General features: G+C 61.7%; 1 protein-coding gene across 1 annotated transcript; it reads right to left on the bottom strand.

Annotated features, from left to right (window-relative positions):
- Positions 1–5342: 5342 nt before the first annotated feature.
- On the bottom strand, positions 5343–15761 carry Acvr2b (activin A receptor type 2B). Its single transcript, XM_042667311.1, has 11 exons — positions 15710–15761; positions 11674–11881; positions 11095–11204; positions 10128–10279; positions 9781–9924; positions 9185–9328; positions 8609–8757; positions 7560–7674; positions 6901–7039; positions 6686–6816; positions 5343–5800 (listed from the first exon to the last, which is right to left on the bottom strand). Exons 1-11 carry the CDS (start codon positions 15759–15761, stop codon positions 5606–5608), a joined length of 1539 nt encoding a protein of 512 aa, XP_042523245.1. The 3' UTR covers positions 5343–5605.
- Between the last annotated feature and the right edge of the window lie 825 nt (positions 15762–16586).

Below are 16586 nucleotides of genomic sequence, written 5' to 3'. Positions count from 1 at the left end.
TACTTTCCTGCAAGTGTTCAGAATAAAAAAAAACCACCACACACACACTCTTCCGGCATATCAGTGCCCTTCCACAAGCCATCCACTGCCCTGAGGAAAAAAATCAAATCCAATCAGAGTAAAACCCATCACCACACCCAGCCATCTACAGAATATGATTGCTGATATTTTATTTTTAGTTGTTGGCATCAGTCTTGGGGCTTGAACTCAGGGCCTGGGCACCATTCCTGTGCTCTTTTGCTCAAGGCTAGGGCGATCTACCAGTTTGGGCCACAGCTCAAAAAAGTGAAAGTCGCATGGATTTCCCGGCCTGGGCTGGCTTTGAACCACCTCCCGAAAAGCTAGGATGACAGGTGTGAGCCACCAGACCCTGACTTGTAGTAAATACTTTAAATTCAGATCTGTCATCCAAACCAGTTTATAGTAAGTGCTGCATGGATGCACAGCAAACGTTTGAAATAACCCACTAACTAATGTATAGACTTTTACAGGAGGAGGAGAATGGGGGAGAGCGACAAAGGGGTGACATTGTCAACAGGCATTGTGCTCACACCCTGATCTATGGAACTGTAGCCCCTGTATACAACTACCTAATAATAATGATATATACTAATAATAGTACTTGGATATTGGTGGGTAGTTTATGGGTCCTTTTGAACTGGCCAATTATTTTAACCAAAGTGGCTGTCTCAACTAAATTAATTTCCAAGTCAGGCTTTTCAACTCCAAATTTCTTTTCCCAGTAAAACTAAGTCACTATTGCCAGGTACCGGGGGCTCAACGCCTATCATCCCAGCTACTCAGGAGGTTGACATATGGAGGATTGTGGTTCAAAGCCAGCCCAGGCAGGAAAGTCCAGGAAAGTCTGATCTCCAATGAACCACCAAAAAAAGCCAGAAGTGGAGCTGTAGCTCAAGTGGTAGAGCACTAGCCTTAAGCAACAAAAACTCAGGGACAGTGCCCACGCTCCAAGTTCAAGCCCTAGGACCAGCAACAAAAAAGCAACCAAACAGAACAACTGGTAGGAAATAAGAACATGGCCCAGCTTGACAGAGGAAGACTCTGGCACTCAGGGCTTAGCAAATAGGAAAGTCACACTGGATGACAGAGGAGACTTGAGTTTACCAACCCTTTCCCTAGCGCTCTCTCCCTGCAAACAAGCCTTCTGCTAAGCACCAAAGGTGACAGCAGCAAACGCAGCTCATGCTCGGCTCACAGTGCTCTGATGATCAAAAGTGGTTCCCTGGTCTCCACTTGTTTTCTCCTTTTCTGGCTCACTCCCGGATTTCTCTCACTAGGAATGAAAAGTCTATGAGACTTTTATCTCCAATTAGGCACCAAAAACAAACAATCCAAAAACCCTGGAAGTGGAGCTGTGGCTCAAGTGGTAAAAGTGCCAGCCCTTGAGCTGCAAAAGCTCAGAGAGACAGCACCCAGGTCTTGAGTTCAAGCCCCAGGACAGGCCAAAAAAGAAAAAAAGCATTAGTTCTGAGGCTGGGAAGGTGGCTTAGTGGTGGAGTGCTTGCCAAGCATGCAGGAAGCCCTGGGTTCAATTCCTCAGTACCACACACACAGAAAAGGCTGGGAGTGGCGCTGTGGCTCAAGTGGTAGAGCGCTATAGCCTTCAGTAAAAAGCAGCTCAGGGACAGAGCCTAAGTTTAACACCCAGGACTAGGTTGGGGGTAGGGTGGGGCATCAGATCTCTGGGCTCTCCCGAAGTGTGGACTCAGAAGGTCACAGGAGGAGGGCGCGGTGACCCAATCGCTGTCATCAATTCAAACCAGGCTCTAGATAATTCTATCCTCCTATACTACACAATTACAAATGCACCCTGCCCCCAGCCCCAGCGAAGGAGACCCTGGGGAGGAGATCAAGCCTGCCTTGCCTGCATGTGTCTCATCTGCTGGTCTCCGCGCTGGAGTTCTGTGTGGCTGGCCCAGTCCTGCTTCCCACGGGAAGTCCAGGCAGGGGGAGGACCAAAGGGGGGGGGGCAGAGGACATGGAAAGACCCAGGGGAAGGGGGGGGCAGAGGACATGGAAAGGTCCAGGGGAAGGGGGGGGCAGAGGACATGGAAAGGCCCAGGGGAAGGAGGGGGGCAGAGGACATGGAAAGGCCCAGGGGAAGGGGGGGCAGAGGACATGGAAAGTCCAGGGGAAGGGGGGGTAGAGGACATGGAAAGGCCCAGGGGAAGGGGGGGCAGAGGACATGGAAAGGCCCAGGGGAAGGCCTGATCAGGGTCTAGCACTGCAGTGCTTCCGATAGCATTTGTCAGTGGGTGGATTTGGTCGGTTTGGGGGTTTTCTGCAAGTCCTGGGACGTGAAGCCAGGGCCTGGGCACCGGCCCTGCGCTGGTGCTCCGGCGCTTGGGCTGCGGCCCCACCTCTGCGGTGCTGGCTCACTAGGGGTGAGGGTCTCACGGGCTTTCCTGACCTGGGGAGGCCCGGACCCCGGCCTCCGGGGGGGGGGCAGCTGGAGAGGAGCCACGGCACTTGGTCACGGAGATACTTTAAAGCTTCTGAAGGAAATCCGTAGGGGGGGTGGGGGGGGAGGAGGAGGGGGGAGGAGGGAGGAGGAGGGAGGAGGAGGAGGGAGGAGGGGGGAGGAAGGAGGAGGGGGAGGGGGAGGAAGGAGGGGGAGGGCGAGGGAGGGGGAGGAAGGAGGAGGAGAAGGGAGGAGGGAGGAGGAGGGAGGAGGAGGGAGGAGGAGGGAGGAGGAGGGGGGAGGAGGGAGGGGGGAGGAAGGAGGAGGGGAAGGGGGAGGGAGGGGGAGGAAGGAGGGGGAGGGCGAGGGAGGGGGAGGAAGGAGGGGGAGGAGGGGGGAGGAGGAGGGGGGAGGAGGAGGAGGGGGAGGAAGGAGGGGGAGGAGGGAGGAGGAGGAGGGAGGAGGAGGGAGGGGGAGGAGGAGGAGGGGGGAGGAGGGAGGGGGAGGAGGGGGGAGGAGGGAGGGGGAGGAGGAGGGGGAGGAGGAGGGGGGAGGAGGAGGGAGGAGGAGGGGGAGGGAGGAGGAGGGAAGAGGGGAGGAGGAGGGAGGAGGGGAGGAGGAGGGAGGAGGGGAGGAGGAGGGAGGAGGGGAGGAGGAGGGAGGGGGAGGAGGAGGAGGGGGGAGGAGGGAGGGGGAGGAGGGGGGAGGAGGGGGGAGGAGGGAGGGGGAGGAGGAGGGGGAGGAGGAGGAGGGGGGAGGAGGAGGGAGGAGGAGGGGGAGGGAGGAGGAGGGAGGGGGAGGAGGGAGGAGGGAGGGGGAGGGAGGAGGAGGAGGGGGAGGAGGAGGGGGGAGGGAAAGCAACTGCTGTACGGCTGGCTTCTGCACTAACCAAGAGCTCCGGGAGGGGGACGCGGCGGGGGCCGGGGGAGGACATGGGGACACCTATCAGACACCGCAGGATCTGAGCTCAGAAAGGAAAGCAAGAGTGGCCTCCCGCCGCGACGCATGCCGGGTGAATAGCCCGAGCACAGGTCAATGGCGACGCACTGCGCTTGCGCATTGGCCATAGAGCGCATGCGCCGGCGACGAGGGCAGCGCACCGCGCAAGCGCAACTATCAGTGCTGGCACACTACGCACGCACAAGTCTCTGGAGCACGCCCCCAAGTCCCCGCGGGTGGCAAGCTGCGCACGCGCGGGCAATGACGGCGGCACGCGGAGCATGCGGAGCATGCGCACGTCCCTGCGGGGCAGCACACTGGGCATGCGCCACTGCGCCACGCCCACCGGCCTGCGGCCAGGCCCTCCCCGCTCTCCACCCCGAGCCTGCCCGCCCCGGGGGCCGGGGAGCCGCTGCTCCTCGGGTCAGGAGGAGCGGCAGGGCAGGGCAGGGCAGGGCGGCGAGGGCGGGGCCTGGGCCTGGGCCTGGGGGGGCTCCCCGGGCCCCCGGCCCCCGCGGCGCGGCGGGGAGGCTGAGGTATTTCTGGTTTGAGGTGCTCTCTGTCGTCACGGGTGTTATTCATTTTTGTTTTTAAACCTTTAAAAAAAATATTAAAACAAAACAAAGCAAACCCTCGGAAGCCACCTCGCGGGAAAGCGCGGGCGCGGGCGGCGACGCCATCCCCGCCATCCCCATCACCCCCGCCATCCCCGCCATCATCCCCATCATCATCATCATCATCATCATCATCCCCATCATCATCATCATCATCCCCATCATCATCATCATCATCACCGCCACGGGAGCAGCGTCTATAAATTAACAGGAGAAATCCCGATGTCCAAACAGCAGCATTCAAGACATTCAGTGACTGGAGCGGGTGACGGGGACGGCCGACGGAAAACCGGCCCCGGACCCCGGACCCCCGGACCCCAGGCAGCCCCGGACCCCGGACCCCCGGACCCCGGGCAGCCCCGGACCCCCGGACCCCGGACCCCCGGCAGCCCCGGACCCCCGGACCCCGGGCAGCCCCGGACCCCGGGACCCCCGGACCCCGGGCAGCCCCGGACCCCGGACCCCGGGACCCCAGACCCCGGACGCCGGGCAGCCCCGGACCCCAGGACCCCGGGACCCCAGACCCCGGACGCCGGGCAGCCCCGGACCCCAGGACCCCGGGACCCCAGACCCCGGACGCCGGGCAGCCCCGGCGGGCGCGCTCCAGGCGGAAGCCCCGCTCTTATCTATTCAGTGACGACGCTGGGACTCGAACCCGGGCCTGCGTGCGTCCGCGCGCGTCTGCTCCACCTCTGATTCTGTCGTCTTCCCTGGAGATAGGAACTGGCGAGGATCCGAGGCCCGGCCCGGCCCGGCCCGGGGTACCTGAGAAGTAGCAGAGGCCGCGCCCGGAGTCCGGAGGAGCGCGGATCCAGACCCGGCCCGGGACGGGCTCCTCCTGCGGTCCGTCCGTCCGTGGGGAGCGGGGCCCTGCGGGGTCCGCGAGCGGGCCACACCTCTGTGGCTGTGTTCAAGCTTAACGGCCTTAACAAATAACAACATAAAAATTCAACATCAAAAAGGGGGGCGGGCAGACAGGCCAGCCCAGAGCTGGCGCTGGGGACGAGCACGCAGCCCGGGCCGAGGCTAACAGTCTTCGATGGCCCCGGGTAGGAGGATCTGCAGCATCAAGGTGGCTAAGACAGGAGATGGGGGGGAGGGGGGAGGCCAGAGGGGAAGTCCTGGGGTGTCACCCAATCCGGGGAGATGACAAAACAGGACAGAGGCCTCCCCCACGCCCCCCAGGACAGGAGGTGAGAGGTGGAGGCCAGTCACGGAGGAGCAACCCAGCGTCCGGCCCGTGCGACTGGGTGCTGGCGTTGTGCCAGACCACACAGCGAAAAATCCAAATCCAAATTAAAAAAAATGCTGGGTTCAAAAACACAAAAACGGACCCAATTCTCCCAAAAAAAAAAAAAAAAAAAAAAAAATCACCATCATCATCACCTTAAGAATAATTATAATAATAATAATTAAAAAAAAAGTCTAGTAAAATAGCAGCTGCATTTGTATGGGTTTCTTGGTTTTAGGGGCTTTTTTTTTTCTCCCCCTCCAAAGAAACACAAAACATCCACTCGGTGTTGGCTTGTTTCTGTGTTTCCCCTGGTTTCCTCAGGTCCCACGCTGAGTGTCAGTGGCAGGTGGGCAGGTGGGTGGGCTGGCAGGGAGCTTCTTCACCACCCCGGGGGTCTCAGATGCTAGGCTCTTTAGGGAGCAGGTCCACATTGGTGAGGGAGGTCACCAGGGAGACGAGGCAGTCTGAGGGAGAGGCATTGACGGATCTTCGGATCAAGTTTACCCGTTCTTCCACACAGCCCGCCGACAGGCGCGCCTCCGAGTCGTGATCCCAGCATTCCTCGATCGTCACGCAGAGCTGGGCCAGGCCCTGAGTGCCAGCCAGAGACAGGGGGGGAAGGAACCGTTGGTGACCACAGCCAGGCATTATGGCTCATGCCTTGTTATCCCAGCGACTCAGGAGGCTGGGATCTGAGGATCACGGTTCGAGGCCAGCCCTGTCCGGAAAGTCCTTGAGACCCTAATCTCCAATGAACCACCAGAAAACCAGATGTGGAGCTATGGCTCAAGTGGTAGAGCACCAACCTTGAGTGAAAAAGCTCAGGGACAAGCCAGGCATTGGTGGCTCACACTTGTCACCCCAGCTACTCAGGAGGCTGAGATCTGGAGGATTGCAGTTCAAAACCAGCCTGGGCAGGAAAGTCCATGAGATTCTGATCTCTAATCCAGGTGTGGCTGCCATGATACTTAAATTCAACTTTTTTTTTTTTTTTTTAGTGGGGGGAAGTCTGGCTTCAAATGGTGATCCTCTAGATCCCGGCCTCCAAGGAGCTAGAATGGACAGGTATGAGCCATTGGCACCTTGCTCCAATTCAATCTTTTTCTTTTCTTTTCTTTTTTTTGCCAGTCCTGGAGCTTGAACTCCAGGCCTGGGCACTGTTCCTGAGCTGCTTTTGCTCAGGGCAAGCGCTCTACCACTTGAGCCATAGCATCACTTTGGGCTTTTTCTGTGGACGTTCTGCTGACTCCAACACGCACAGGCCCTTGCTGTTGCCGGCTTTAGGGGGATAACACTGGGGGTGCTTGGGACCAGGGGGAGGGCATTGCCCACCTTACCTCCTCCTAGTCCTGGCCCTTACCACCCTCGAACCCCAGAGAGGGCAGCCCTCACCCCCTTTATCCGAGGTTCCTCCCATGTATATACAAGTGGGGGGAGCCGGGTCCCCAGAATCCTGAACACGCCCCTCCTCCTCACCGGATGCTTCAGCCAATGCTCCTTAATGGCAGGCCTCATCTTCTTATGGACGACCACGTCCTGCAGTTCTTCCAGTGAAGGGTGCTGGCCAATCTCCTCCTCGAAGGGCAGCATGTATTCATCCACAGGTCCTGGGGGGGGTGGGAGAGAGCCTGGTGGCATCACTCCCCCCCAAAGATCCCTCTAGAACCTTCTAGAATGGGGCTGCCACTCACCGTCAGCCGCTGTGCACCGTGACACCAGCTCCCACAGCACCAGGCCCATGGCGTACATGTCGATGCGCAGGAATGCATCTCTCTGGAAGTTGATGGCGCCTTCCAGCACCTCAGGAGCCAGGTACCGCCTGGTGCCCACCTATGGGGCGAGGGGGGGCGGGGGGGGAGATGAGGGTAGGGCTGGGAAGGTGGCTCAGTGGTGGGTGCTCCCCTAGCATGCATGAAGCCCTAGGTTCCATTCCTCATTACCACTTCCACAGAAAAAGCCAGCAGTGGCGCTGTGGCTCAAGTGGTAGAGCCCCGGCCTTGAGCAAAAGCTGAGGGACAGTGCTCAGGCCCTGAGTTCAACTCCCAGGACCAACACCCAAATTAAAAAAATAAATAAATTCAAAATGATCATTTTATGACTCTATGATTTATAAAGCTTAATTCTCTCTTAATTGCCCTGCTTTCTTGGGCTCCATTTTTAACACATTTCCATTTTGTCTGGTTCAGTTACTAGAATTGAGGGAGATAAACTGGGCCAGCTCCCCGTGACTGCACACCTCTGGATTTCTAAGCCGCCTGGCCTGAGGGAGCCACAGCGATCCACGGGGAAACCACGGACCTCCACAGTCCCCAGCTCCCAGGCAGGGCTCCGCCTCACACAGACCTCTTACCTGCCCATGAGTGTCCCCTGGAGGCTTGCCGGGCTCAAAGCGGACGGCCAGGCCAAAGTCGGCCAGCACCGCAGTCAGGTCGTTCTTTAGCAGCACATTCTTGCTCTTGAAGTCCCTGTGGAGAAATCCAGGCCATCGGTGATGTGCGCTCAGGATGTAGCCCACAGCAACCTCATCCGCCATGCACCCATACCTGCCTGGGCCTTGGAGATCCTAGAATCTGGGGGGCCCACGGCCCCCTGAGCAAAGCACCCACTGTACGGGGGACCAAGGCATGTGCCACGGTGAAAAAGTGTCTTCTTGGACCCTTTTAGCGTGTGTGTGCACACATGTGTCAGGCACGGGACTTGAACTCAGGACCTTAGGCTTTCACTTAGCTATTTCATTCAAGGCTGGCACTCGACCACTTGAGCCTCCCACTCTACCACTTCTGTCTCAGGGACTTTCCTGCCCGAGCTGGCTTTGAACCACAATCTCAGCCTCCTGAGTAGCTAGGATCACAGGTGTGTGAGTCACTGGCACCTGTATTAATTTTTTGTTGGTTGTGGAGCTTGAACTCTGAGCCTGGGCACTGTCCCTCAGCTCTTCAGCTCAAGGCGCTCGAGCGCTCTACCACTTGAGCCACAGCGCCACTTCTGGTTTTCTGGTGGTTCATTGGAGATCAGAGTCACAGACTTTCCTGCCAAGGCTGGCTATGAACTGCAATCCTCAGATCACAGCCTCCTGGGCGAGTAGCTAGGATGACAGGTGTGAGCCACCGGCACCCAGCTTTATTCATGTTTTTAAACAAGGTCTCACTGTGTAGCACACACCAGAACTTGCCACTTCTATGGCTGAGGTTACAGTCCTGCACCACCAGGCCGGGCTCAGATTTTTCTGATCAGCCCTCATTTTCTTTCTCAGGAAGCCACCAGCAGGTGCTCAAGGTGAGAATGGAGCTGGCACTTCCCTGAGTGGCCAGCAGAGGGCAGCACACAGCCAGCCCATGCCATTCCCAAGCTGGGGGGGTGCCACCAGCCCTCCCAGCCAGTGCCCAGCCACCCCAGTACCTGTGGGCGATGGAGGGCTTGTAGCCCTCACCACGACACCAGGGCACGTCCTCGTGCAGGTACGAGAGGCCACGTGACATCGTCTCCGCCACGTGACACAGCTCGTTCCAGCTGATGATATTTCCTTTCAGGTAATCGGTGAGCGAACCCTAAGAAAGAACAGGCACATGTAGCATAGAACTTGGGCACCAGTTCTGGGTGCAAAACTCAGCTCGGCCCCATGGAGGGTGGGGAGGGGAGAATGTCCCCAGAGAGAGTCGGAATGGCAAACAGGACATCACTACTCCAAGCATTCACAAGTTAGTCCAGAAGCCAGTTGCACGTCTGCCATCCCAACTGCTCAGGAGACTGCGATCTAGAGATTCGCAGTTCAAAGCCCAACCAGGGAAGGAAAGGCCAAGGGACTCTGATCTCCAATGAACCACCAGGAAATCAGTAGTGGTGCTGTGGTTCAAGTGGTAGAGCACCAGCCTTGAGCAAAAGAGCTCAGGGACAGGCCCAAGCCCCAAGTTCAAGTCCCACACAAAGGTACCCCAGGCCCTGAGGAACAGTTAAGTCCGGACCTAGCTGACTTACCTTGTCATGGAAGGCGGTGATGAGCCACAGTTCCACCTCCAGGTTGGAGCCTCGCTTCTCGGCAGCGATGAACTGCAGCAGGTTCTCGTGTTTCATGCCAGGTGTGCTGAAGATCTCACGCTCGCTCTGCCACGACTGCTTGTCCTGCGTGTGTGTAAAGGTGTGGAAGGGGATGAGCAATGGACGGGGCGTGGCCCAGCTGACAGTACAAGGCCCTAATGTAGGGGGGCCACTGCCCCATTTTGTACTTCCTTATGATTTCTGAGAGGCGATTGTGTGTGTGTGCAAGCATGCACGCACACGTACGCATGCGCGCACATGCCACTCCTGAGGTTTGAACTCAGGGCCTGAGTGTCATCCTTGAGCTTCTTTGGGGTGCTTAATTGGACATAAGAATAGTGTCTCAGACTTTCCTAGCCCAGGGCTGGCTTTGAACCCCGACCCTCTAGATCTTAGCCTCCTGAGTAGCTAGGATGGCAAGCTACTGGTACCTGGCTTGCTGCCTGCAACACGTGCTCGGTGCAGAAGAGGCCTTTTCCCCCCCTCCACTCCCCCCCCAAGGGCCTGCTGCGCCCCGCGGCGCCTCCCTCGCTCACCTGGAGAGGGAAGATCTTCACGGCGACGAAGTCGTTCATGAGCTGGGCCTTCCACACGCAGCCGAAGCGGCCCCGGGCTCTGACCTCCAGCAGCTGCAGTGGCTTCAGGCCCACCAGAGGGGACGGGGGCGGGGGTGCCGAGTCCTGGGGGGGTGTGGGGGCGGGATCTTTCATGTCTTCTTGTCGGTCTGGGGCCTGACCTCGGCCCGGCGCCTTCCCTGAGCTTTTCCTCCCCACGACCGCCTGAACCGTACCACCGCAGCCGGCCTGCGCTTGGTTTCATGGAGTGTCTGGACTTGCCCGCTCCCAGGCCCCCTCCCCGCCCCTCCGCGGGCGGGCGCCCTCACCTCGTGCACGTCCACGTGGCCGTAGGGGGGCTTGCGCTGGCGGTACATCCAGAAGGCCAGCGCGAGGAGCAGGGCGAGGCCCCCGACGGGCAGCAGCGAGTAGGCCAGCACGGTCAGCAGGGCCGGGGCTGTCGGGGGTGGCTCGTAGGTGACTGAGAGACACACCGCGGAGCCCTGGGTCACACAGACCCACCCTCCCCGCCCCACGGGGACTCAATGCAGCAATTGGCCTGCGGGAGCGGGCCCCGCCCACCGGGACTCAATGCAGCCATTGGCCTGCAGGAAGGGGCCCCGCCCACCTGGATTCAATGCAGCCATTGGCCTGTGGGAGCGGGCCCCGCCCACCTGGACTCAATGCAGCCATTGGCCTGCAGGAGCGGGCCCCGCCCACCTGGACTCAATGCAGCCACTGGCCTGTGGGAGCGGGCCCCGCCCACCTGGACTCAATGCAGCCACTGGCCTGTGGGAACGGGCCCCGCCCACCTGGACTCAATGCAGCCACTGGCCTGCGGGAGCGGGCCCCGCCCACCTGGACTCAATGCAGCCATTGGCCTGCGGGAGCGGGCCCCGCCCACCTGGAATCAATGCAGCCATTGGCCTGCGGGAGCGGGCCCCGCCCACCTGGACTCAATGCAGCCATTGGCCTGCGGGAGCGGGCCCCGCCCACCGGGACTCAATGCAGCCATTGGCCTGTGGGAGCGGGCCCCGCCCACCTGGACTCAATGCAGCCATTGGCCTGCGGGAGCGGGCCCCGCCCACCTGGACTCAATGCAGCCATTGGCCTGAGGGAGCGGGCCCCGCCCACCTGGACTCAATGCAGCCATTGGCCTGAGGGAGCGGGCCCCGCCCACCTGGACTCAATGCAGCCACTGGCCTGTGGGAACGGGCCCCGCCCACCTGGACTCAATGCAGCCATTGGCCTGCGGCAGCGGGCCCCGCCCGCCCGCCGGGCAGCCCCGCCCCTCACCTTCGGGGCCGCCGGGCTCGGGCAGGTGGGTGAAGCGCTCGTTGCAGAAGTTGCCCTCGCAGCAGCAGAAGTAGACTTGCGGGTTCTCCTCGGTGGCCACGCACTCCTGCCTGGGGGAGCCCGAGTGGGGGGGAGGAAGGGGTTGAGCCCCGGTCAGGCCTGCGGCTCCCACACACACACGCCGCGGCTTCCTGAGGAACCCGCCCCCCTACATCCCCAGAGAAAGTGGGGACTCGGCGAGGACTCGGCGGGGAGGGGCCGGGACGGGCAGCGCACTCCCGTCATCCCAGCTACTCAGGGGGCTGAGATGTGAGGACGGAGGTTCGAAGCCAGCCCGGGCAGGTAAGTCTGTGGACTCCGATCTCCAATGAACCACCAGACACCCCAAAAGTGGCGCTGTGGCTCAGGTGGTAGAGCACCAGCCTTGTGCAAAAGCAGCTCAGGGGCAGCGCCCAGGCCCTGAAGTCAAGGCCCCCGGGGACAGGCACAGCTGGAGAACACTTTAGCTGGAGAAGAGGGGGCACTGCCAGCACCCCAGGGGCGGGCTGGGGGTGGAGAGGGGAGGAGGGGGGAAGGTACCTGTCATAGCAGTTGAAGTCATCCAGCCAGCAGCCCTTCTTCACCAGCTCGATGGTGCCCGAGCTGTTGCGCCAGGAGGCGTAGCAGTGCAGCCTCTTGTCCTGCTCGCCCTCACAGCGCTCACGGCCGCTCTGGTTCGTGCGCTCCAGTTCCCAGTTGGCGTTGTAGTAGACGCACTCACGAGTCCCGGCCTCCCCGCGCCCAGAGCCTGAGGGAACCCCCCCCCAAAAAAGACAAGACCATGAGCATGGCAGTCTAAGGAGATCCACAAAGCCTGCCTGTGCCAGCCTGAGCGGGACCCCCATCCCTTCCCCCCGCCCAAAGCTCATTTCCCCCAAGAAGCAGCTGGAAGCCGGGCACTGTGGCTCACGCCTGGCATACCAGCTACTCGGGAGGCTGAGAGCTGGAGGATGGCGGTTCAAGGCCAGCCCAGGCAGACAAATCTGGGATCGTCCGACGGACCCCCTGAAAGTTGGAAGTGGAGGCGTGCCTCCAGTGGTGGAGTGCTGGTTTTGAGCAAAAAAATAATAATAAATCTAAGGGACAGCGCCCAGGCCCTGAGTTCAAGCCCCAGTATCAGCGTATGCACATGTATACTACACACATGCCCGCATGCGCACGCACGCACGCACACACATACACACACGTCCAAAGGCCAATTGGTCATTGGATTAAATGTGAACAGCGGAGGAAAAAACAAACAAAAAAGAACCTTGAATCCTAGTTACAGTGGAAGCCAAGGTGACCCCATGTCAAGCAAAGCAATGAGGGTATGGTCATCCCAGCTACCCAAGAGGCAGAAGTAAGGAGGATCGCTGTCCAAGGCCAGCCCCAAGCAAAAATGCAAGGGCTTTAACGTGAAAAGTAAATGGGAACGAGATAAGAGTTCAAGTGGTAGAACACCCTGCCAGGAAAGTCTGAGGAACGTGTGTGTGTGTGTGTGTGTGTGTGTGTGTATACACGCATGTGTTCGTATACAGGACAAGTATGCATGTGTGGTAACTAGTATGGTGCATACACATGCATTGATATGCATGTACGTCAGAGTGTTTGAATACACAATGGCAGAAACGGAATTGTGCGGCCACATTCAGAAGCCCAAATAGTTCCAAAAAAGCTGAGGGGTTGGCGGCATGGCTCAAGTGGTAGAGCACCAGCCGATGAGCAGAATGCATCAGGTACTAAGCATTAGTCCCAGTCTGGTCAGAAAAGAAAAACAGCTGGGCAGCGGTGGCTCACAACTGTCGATCCTAGCTACTCGGGTGGCTTTGGATCTTAGGCTGGTGGTTTGAAGCCAGGCTGGGCAGACAAATCTTTATTTTTCTTTTGTTGCCAGTCCTGGGGCTTGAACTCAGGGCCTGGGTGCTGTCCCTGAGCTTCTTTTGCTCAAGGCTAGCGCTCTACCACTTGAGCCACACAGCACCACTTCTGGCTTTTTCTGTGCACGTGGGGCTGAGGACTCGAACCCAGGGCTTCCTGCATGCCAGGCCAGCACTCGACCACTGAGCCACCTTCCCAGTCCCCTTAGCTTTCCTTTTTTCGGTACAAGGCTGGGCCTTGCCCGCTCGGGCCACGCTCCCACACCCAGCCTGGCACTCTCATTGGTGGGGCCCTGGGGAGCCCAGTGGGGGACCGCCCTGTCTCTCCAGATAGACAGCCAACAGCTGGGCCCTCCAGAAAAGCAGCCTGCTTTCTCCTCCGGCCAAGTCAGCTTCAGTTTACCATCCGGCCTTTCTCTTCCTTCCCCCCCCACAACTAATTTTAGCCTCCTTGGGGGTTCACAGGCAAATGGGAACCTGGGGTGAAGAAGATCACCTTTTGCAAGTGACATTCCCCCCTAACATCCCTCCCTCCAGCCCAGATCACTGGCTAGGAAAGACAAGGCAAGGTCGTGGGGGGGGGGGGAACCTCAAATCTGTCCAGTTGGGGTACTGCTTCCCTTTCAAAACGGCTTCCTGGTTTTTTTGGGGGGAGCTCGGTTGTAGGCCTGATCTCTGTCCCTGAGCTCTACCACTTGAGCCACAGCGCCACTTCAGGGTTTTTCTGCTTATGTGGTGCTGAGGAATCGAACCCAGGGCCTCATGCATGCGAGGCGAGCGCTCTACCACTGAGCCACCCTGCCAGCCCCAGCGTTCTGTGTTTTTTCTTTCAGCAATCAGTCCCTGAAGGAAAGCAACAGGCTACAGATGTTAATAGCTGACGATCTAAAGGAATAAAATTAAACTTTTAAGGCTTATGCATACATAACGCCAGAGGGAAATGTTAAAAATCGAATTAAAGTCTGGGGCTCTTGTAGGAAAGGGGCCCGGCTGGCATTTCCAGGCCTTTCCAGTCCTTTCCTTTATCTTCTCCAGAGCTAACAGCCCACAGCACATGGAAGCCCCAGAGGACACCCCGGTCTCCAACCCCAGAAACCTCCAAACCAACCAACAAGCAAAAGGCCCAGGGGCCAGCCTTGGCCCACCAGAGACCCTAGGCTCCCAGAAACTGCCAAGAAGTCAGGCCTGGAGGGGGGTGTGGCCCGGGGGCAGAGCGCCCCGCCTTGGGCAGCAGAAAGCCAGGGGACGGTGCTGGGAAGGGGGTGCCCAGGAGGCGGGGCTGGGAGAAAGGGAGGTGGTGGGAAGGGGGGTGCTGGGAGGGGGGGTCACCTCAGCGGGGGGTTTCCCCTCCCCTCCCCACGGCTGCCACCACCTCCTGGGGTGCTGTGTGTAAGAGGGGGCAAGGACGCCTCAAACCAGCGGCCGGGCACAGACCCCTCCCCGCGCCTCGCCGGACCCCTCAGCCCACTGGACGCCCATGCGGCCTGGGGGGGCGCGGCCTGGGGAGGAGGGGACGCGGCCTGGGATGGAGGGGACACGGTCTAGTGGATGGGATGCAGATTGGGGGAGATGCGGCCTGGGGTAAGGGACACCTGGTGGGGGGATGCGGCCTGGGGTGAGGGACATGGCCTGGTGAGGGGGAGTGGCCTGTGAGTGGGGAGGGGACGAGGCCTGGGGGTGGGGGAGACCCGGCCTAGGGGGGTGGGGCCTGGGGGAGACACGGCCTAGGGGGACGGGGCCTGGGGGGGGACAAGTCCAGGGGCTGGGGGGGGGGGGCGTGGGGAGTGGGAATGCTTCCTCGTATGTTCTCTGCAGAACCCGCGCCCAAACACCCGCATGTACACGCGCACCCCGACCGGGGCGGTGGGCTGGGGTGCAGGGCTGGGGGCGGGGGGGGGGGGGGAGGAGGGGGCCCGGGGGACCCCAAGCCAGCGCTTCCTCCCCGGCCTGCCTTGAAACACAACCCGGACCGACCGGCTCGCAGGACTCCGGAAGGGCGCGAGGTGGGGGGGGGCGGGAGGGGGGGCGGCCAGCCGGGAGAGGGACGACGGGGGAGACGCTGGGGAGCCGGGAGGATGGCAAGTTTGTGGGGAACTGAAAGCTTGGCGGAGAGACAGCAAGGTTAGGGGGCCGCGGGCGGGGAGTTGAGGGTTTTGCGCTCGCGTAGGGACTGTGGCAAATTGGGGAGGGGGTCAGGGCGCGGGGGAGGGGGTCACGGCGCGGGGGAGGGGGTCAGGGCGCGGGGGGCAGGGGGGTCAGGGCGCGGGGGAGGGGGTCAGGGCGCGGGGGAGGGGGTCAGGGCGCGGGGGAGGGGGTCACGGCGCGGGGGAGGGGGTCAGGGCGCGGGGGAGGGGGTCACGGCGCGGGGGAGGGAGGGGGGGGTCACGGCGCGGGGGAGGGGTCACGGCGCGGGGTGTCGCCGGCTCGCGGAGGGGGGTCCCCAGCACGGGCGCAGCGCGGGGCGCAGGGTCCGCCCTTTGTTGATCTACAGCGCGCCGCCCCGCCCCGCGCGCCCCGGCCCCGCGCCCCCGACGGCCCGGCCCCGCGCGCCCCGCGCCCCCGACGGCCCGGCCCCCACCCCGAGGCCCGGCCCCGCGCGCCCCGCGCCCCCGACGGCCCGGCCCCCACCCCGAGGCCCGGCCCCGCGCGCCCGCACGTCGCCATCCCGGCCCCGGCCCGCGCCCCCCGGGGCCCCGCGCCCCCCGGCCCGCGCTTACCCGCGCACAGCGACCCCCAGACGAGCAGCAGCGCCGCCCAGGCCGCCGTCATGTTCCGCCGCGCCGCCCCCGGGTCCCGGCGCCGCCGGCCGGGCGGGCGCCCCGCCGCTCACCGCGCGGCTGCTCCGCACCGGGGGCCCCGGGGCGATCGCGAGGCTCGGGGGGCTCAAGGCCGCAGCGCGCGGCGTGGCCGGCGGCCCGGCGCGGGGCGCGAGGCGGGGGCCGGGGGGCGGCGGCGGGGCGCGGGCCGGGGCGCGCGGGGGCCGGACATCGGGGCGCCGGGCGGGGCCCGCACCCCGGGCCGCGGGGCCGTGGAGTCCGGGGCGGCCATGAACGGGAGGGGGGGGGACGGCGGGGGGAGGACGGCGGAGGCCGGGTCCAAAATGGCTCCGCGGCGGCGACCGCCGGGCCCCCGTTCGCCGGCGGGGAAACCCGGATGTTGGATACAAAGAGGCGGGCGAATGGGGCGGGAGGACGGGGGCGCGGGGGCGGGGCTTGCGGCCGCGTGGTTCACGCCCCCGTTCGGGGCGGGGCCTCCGAGAAACAACAACACGTCCGCCACGCCCCCTCACGGGGCCGGGCACGCCCCCCTCCGCGCTGGCCACGCCCTCCGGCCCCAGCCTGCCAGGGCGCGCATGCGCGGAGGCCAACTTGGAGAGCCGGCGAGGAAGGGGTGGAGGCGGCAGAGAGGGTGATGGATGAAATGGGATCAGTTGAGCCACTTGGGCTCTGGGGGGAGTCTCGAACCCCTGCACCTCTGGGATCAGAGCATCTGAGATTGCCTGCTGTAAGGTCTTCAGATCAAGCTGCTTTGAGTGGTGCATTCACACACACATACCCATGTCAGGACAAAGTGCCCTTGGGGTGAGAGAGGGGG

This window comes from Dipodomys spectabilis, unplaced genomic scaffold (assembly GCF_019054845.1).
Source record: "Dipodomys spectabilis isolate Male_0828 unplaced genomic scaffold, ASM1905484v1 ptg000388l, whole genome shotgun sequence".
Taxonomy (NCBI): domain Eukaryota; kingdom Metazoa; phylum Chordata; class Mammalia; order Rodentia; family Heteromyidae; genus Dipodomys; species Dipodomys spectabilis.
Note: the sequence above shows the minus strand (reverse complement) of the source record. Positions and strands in the feature narration are given on the sequence as shown.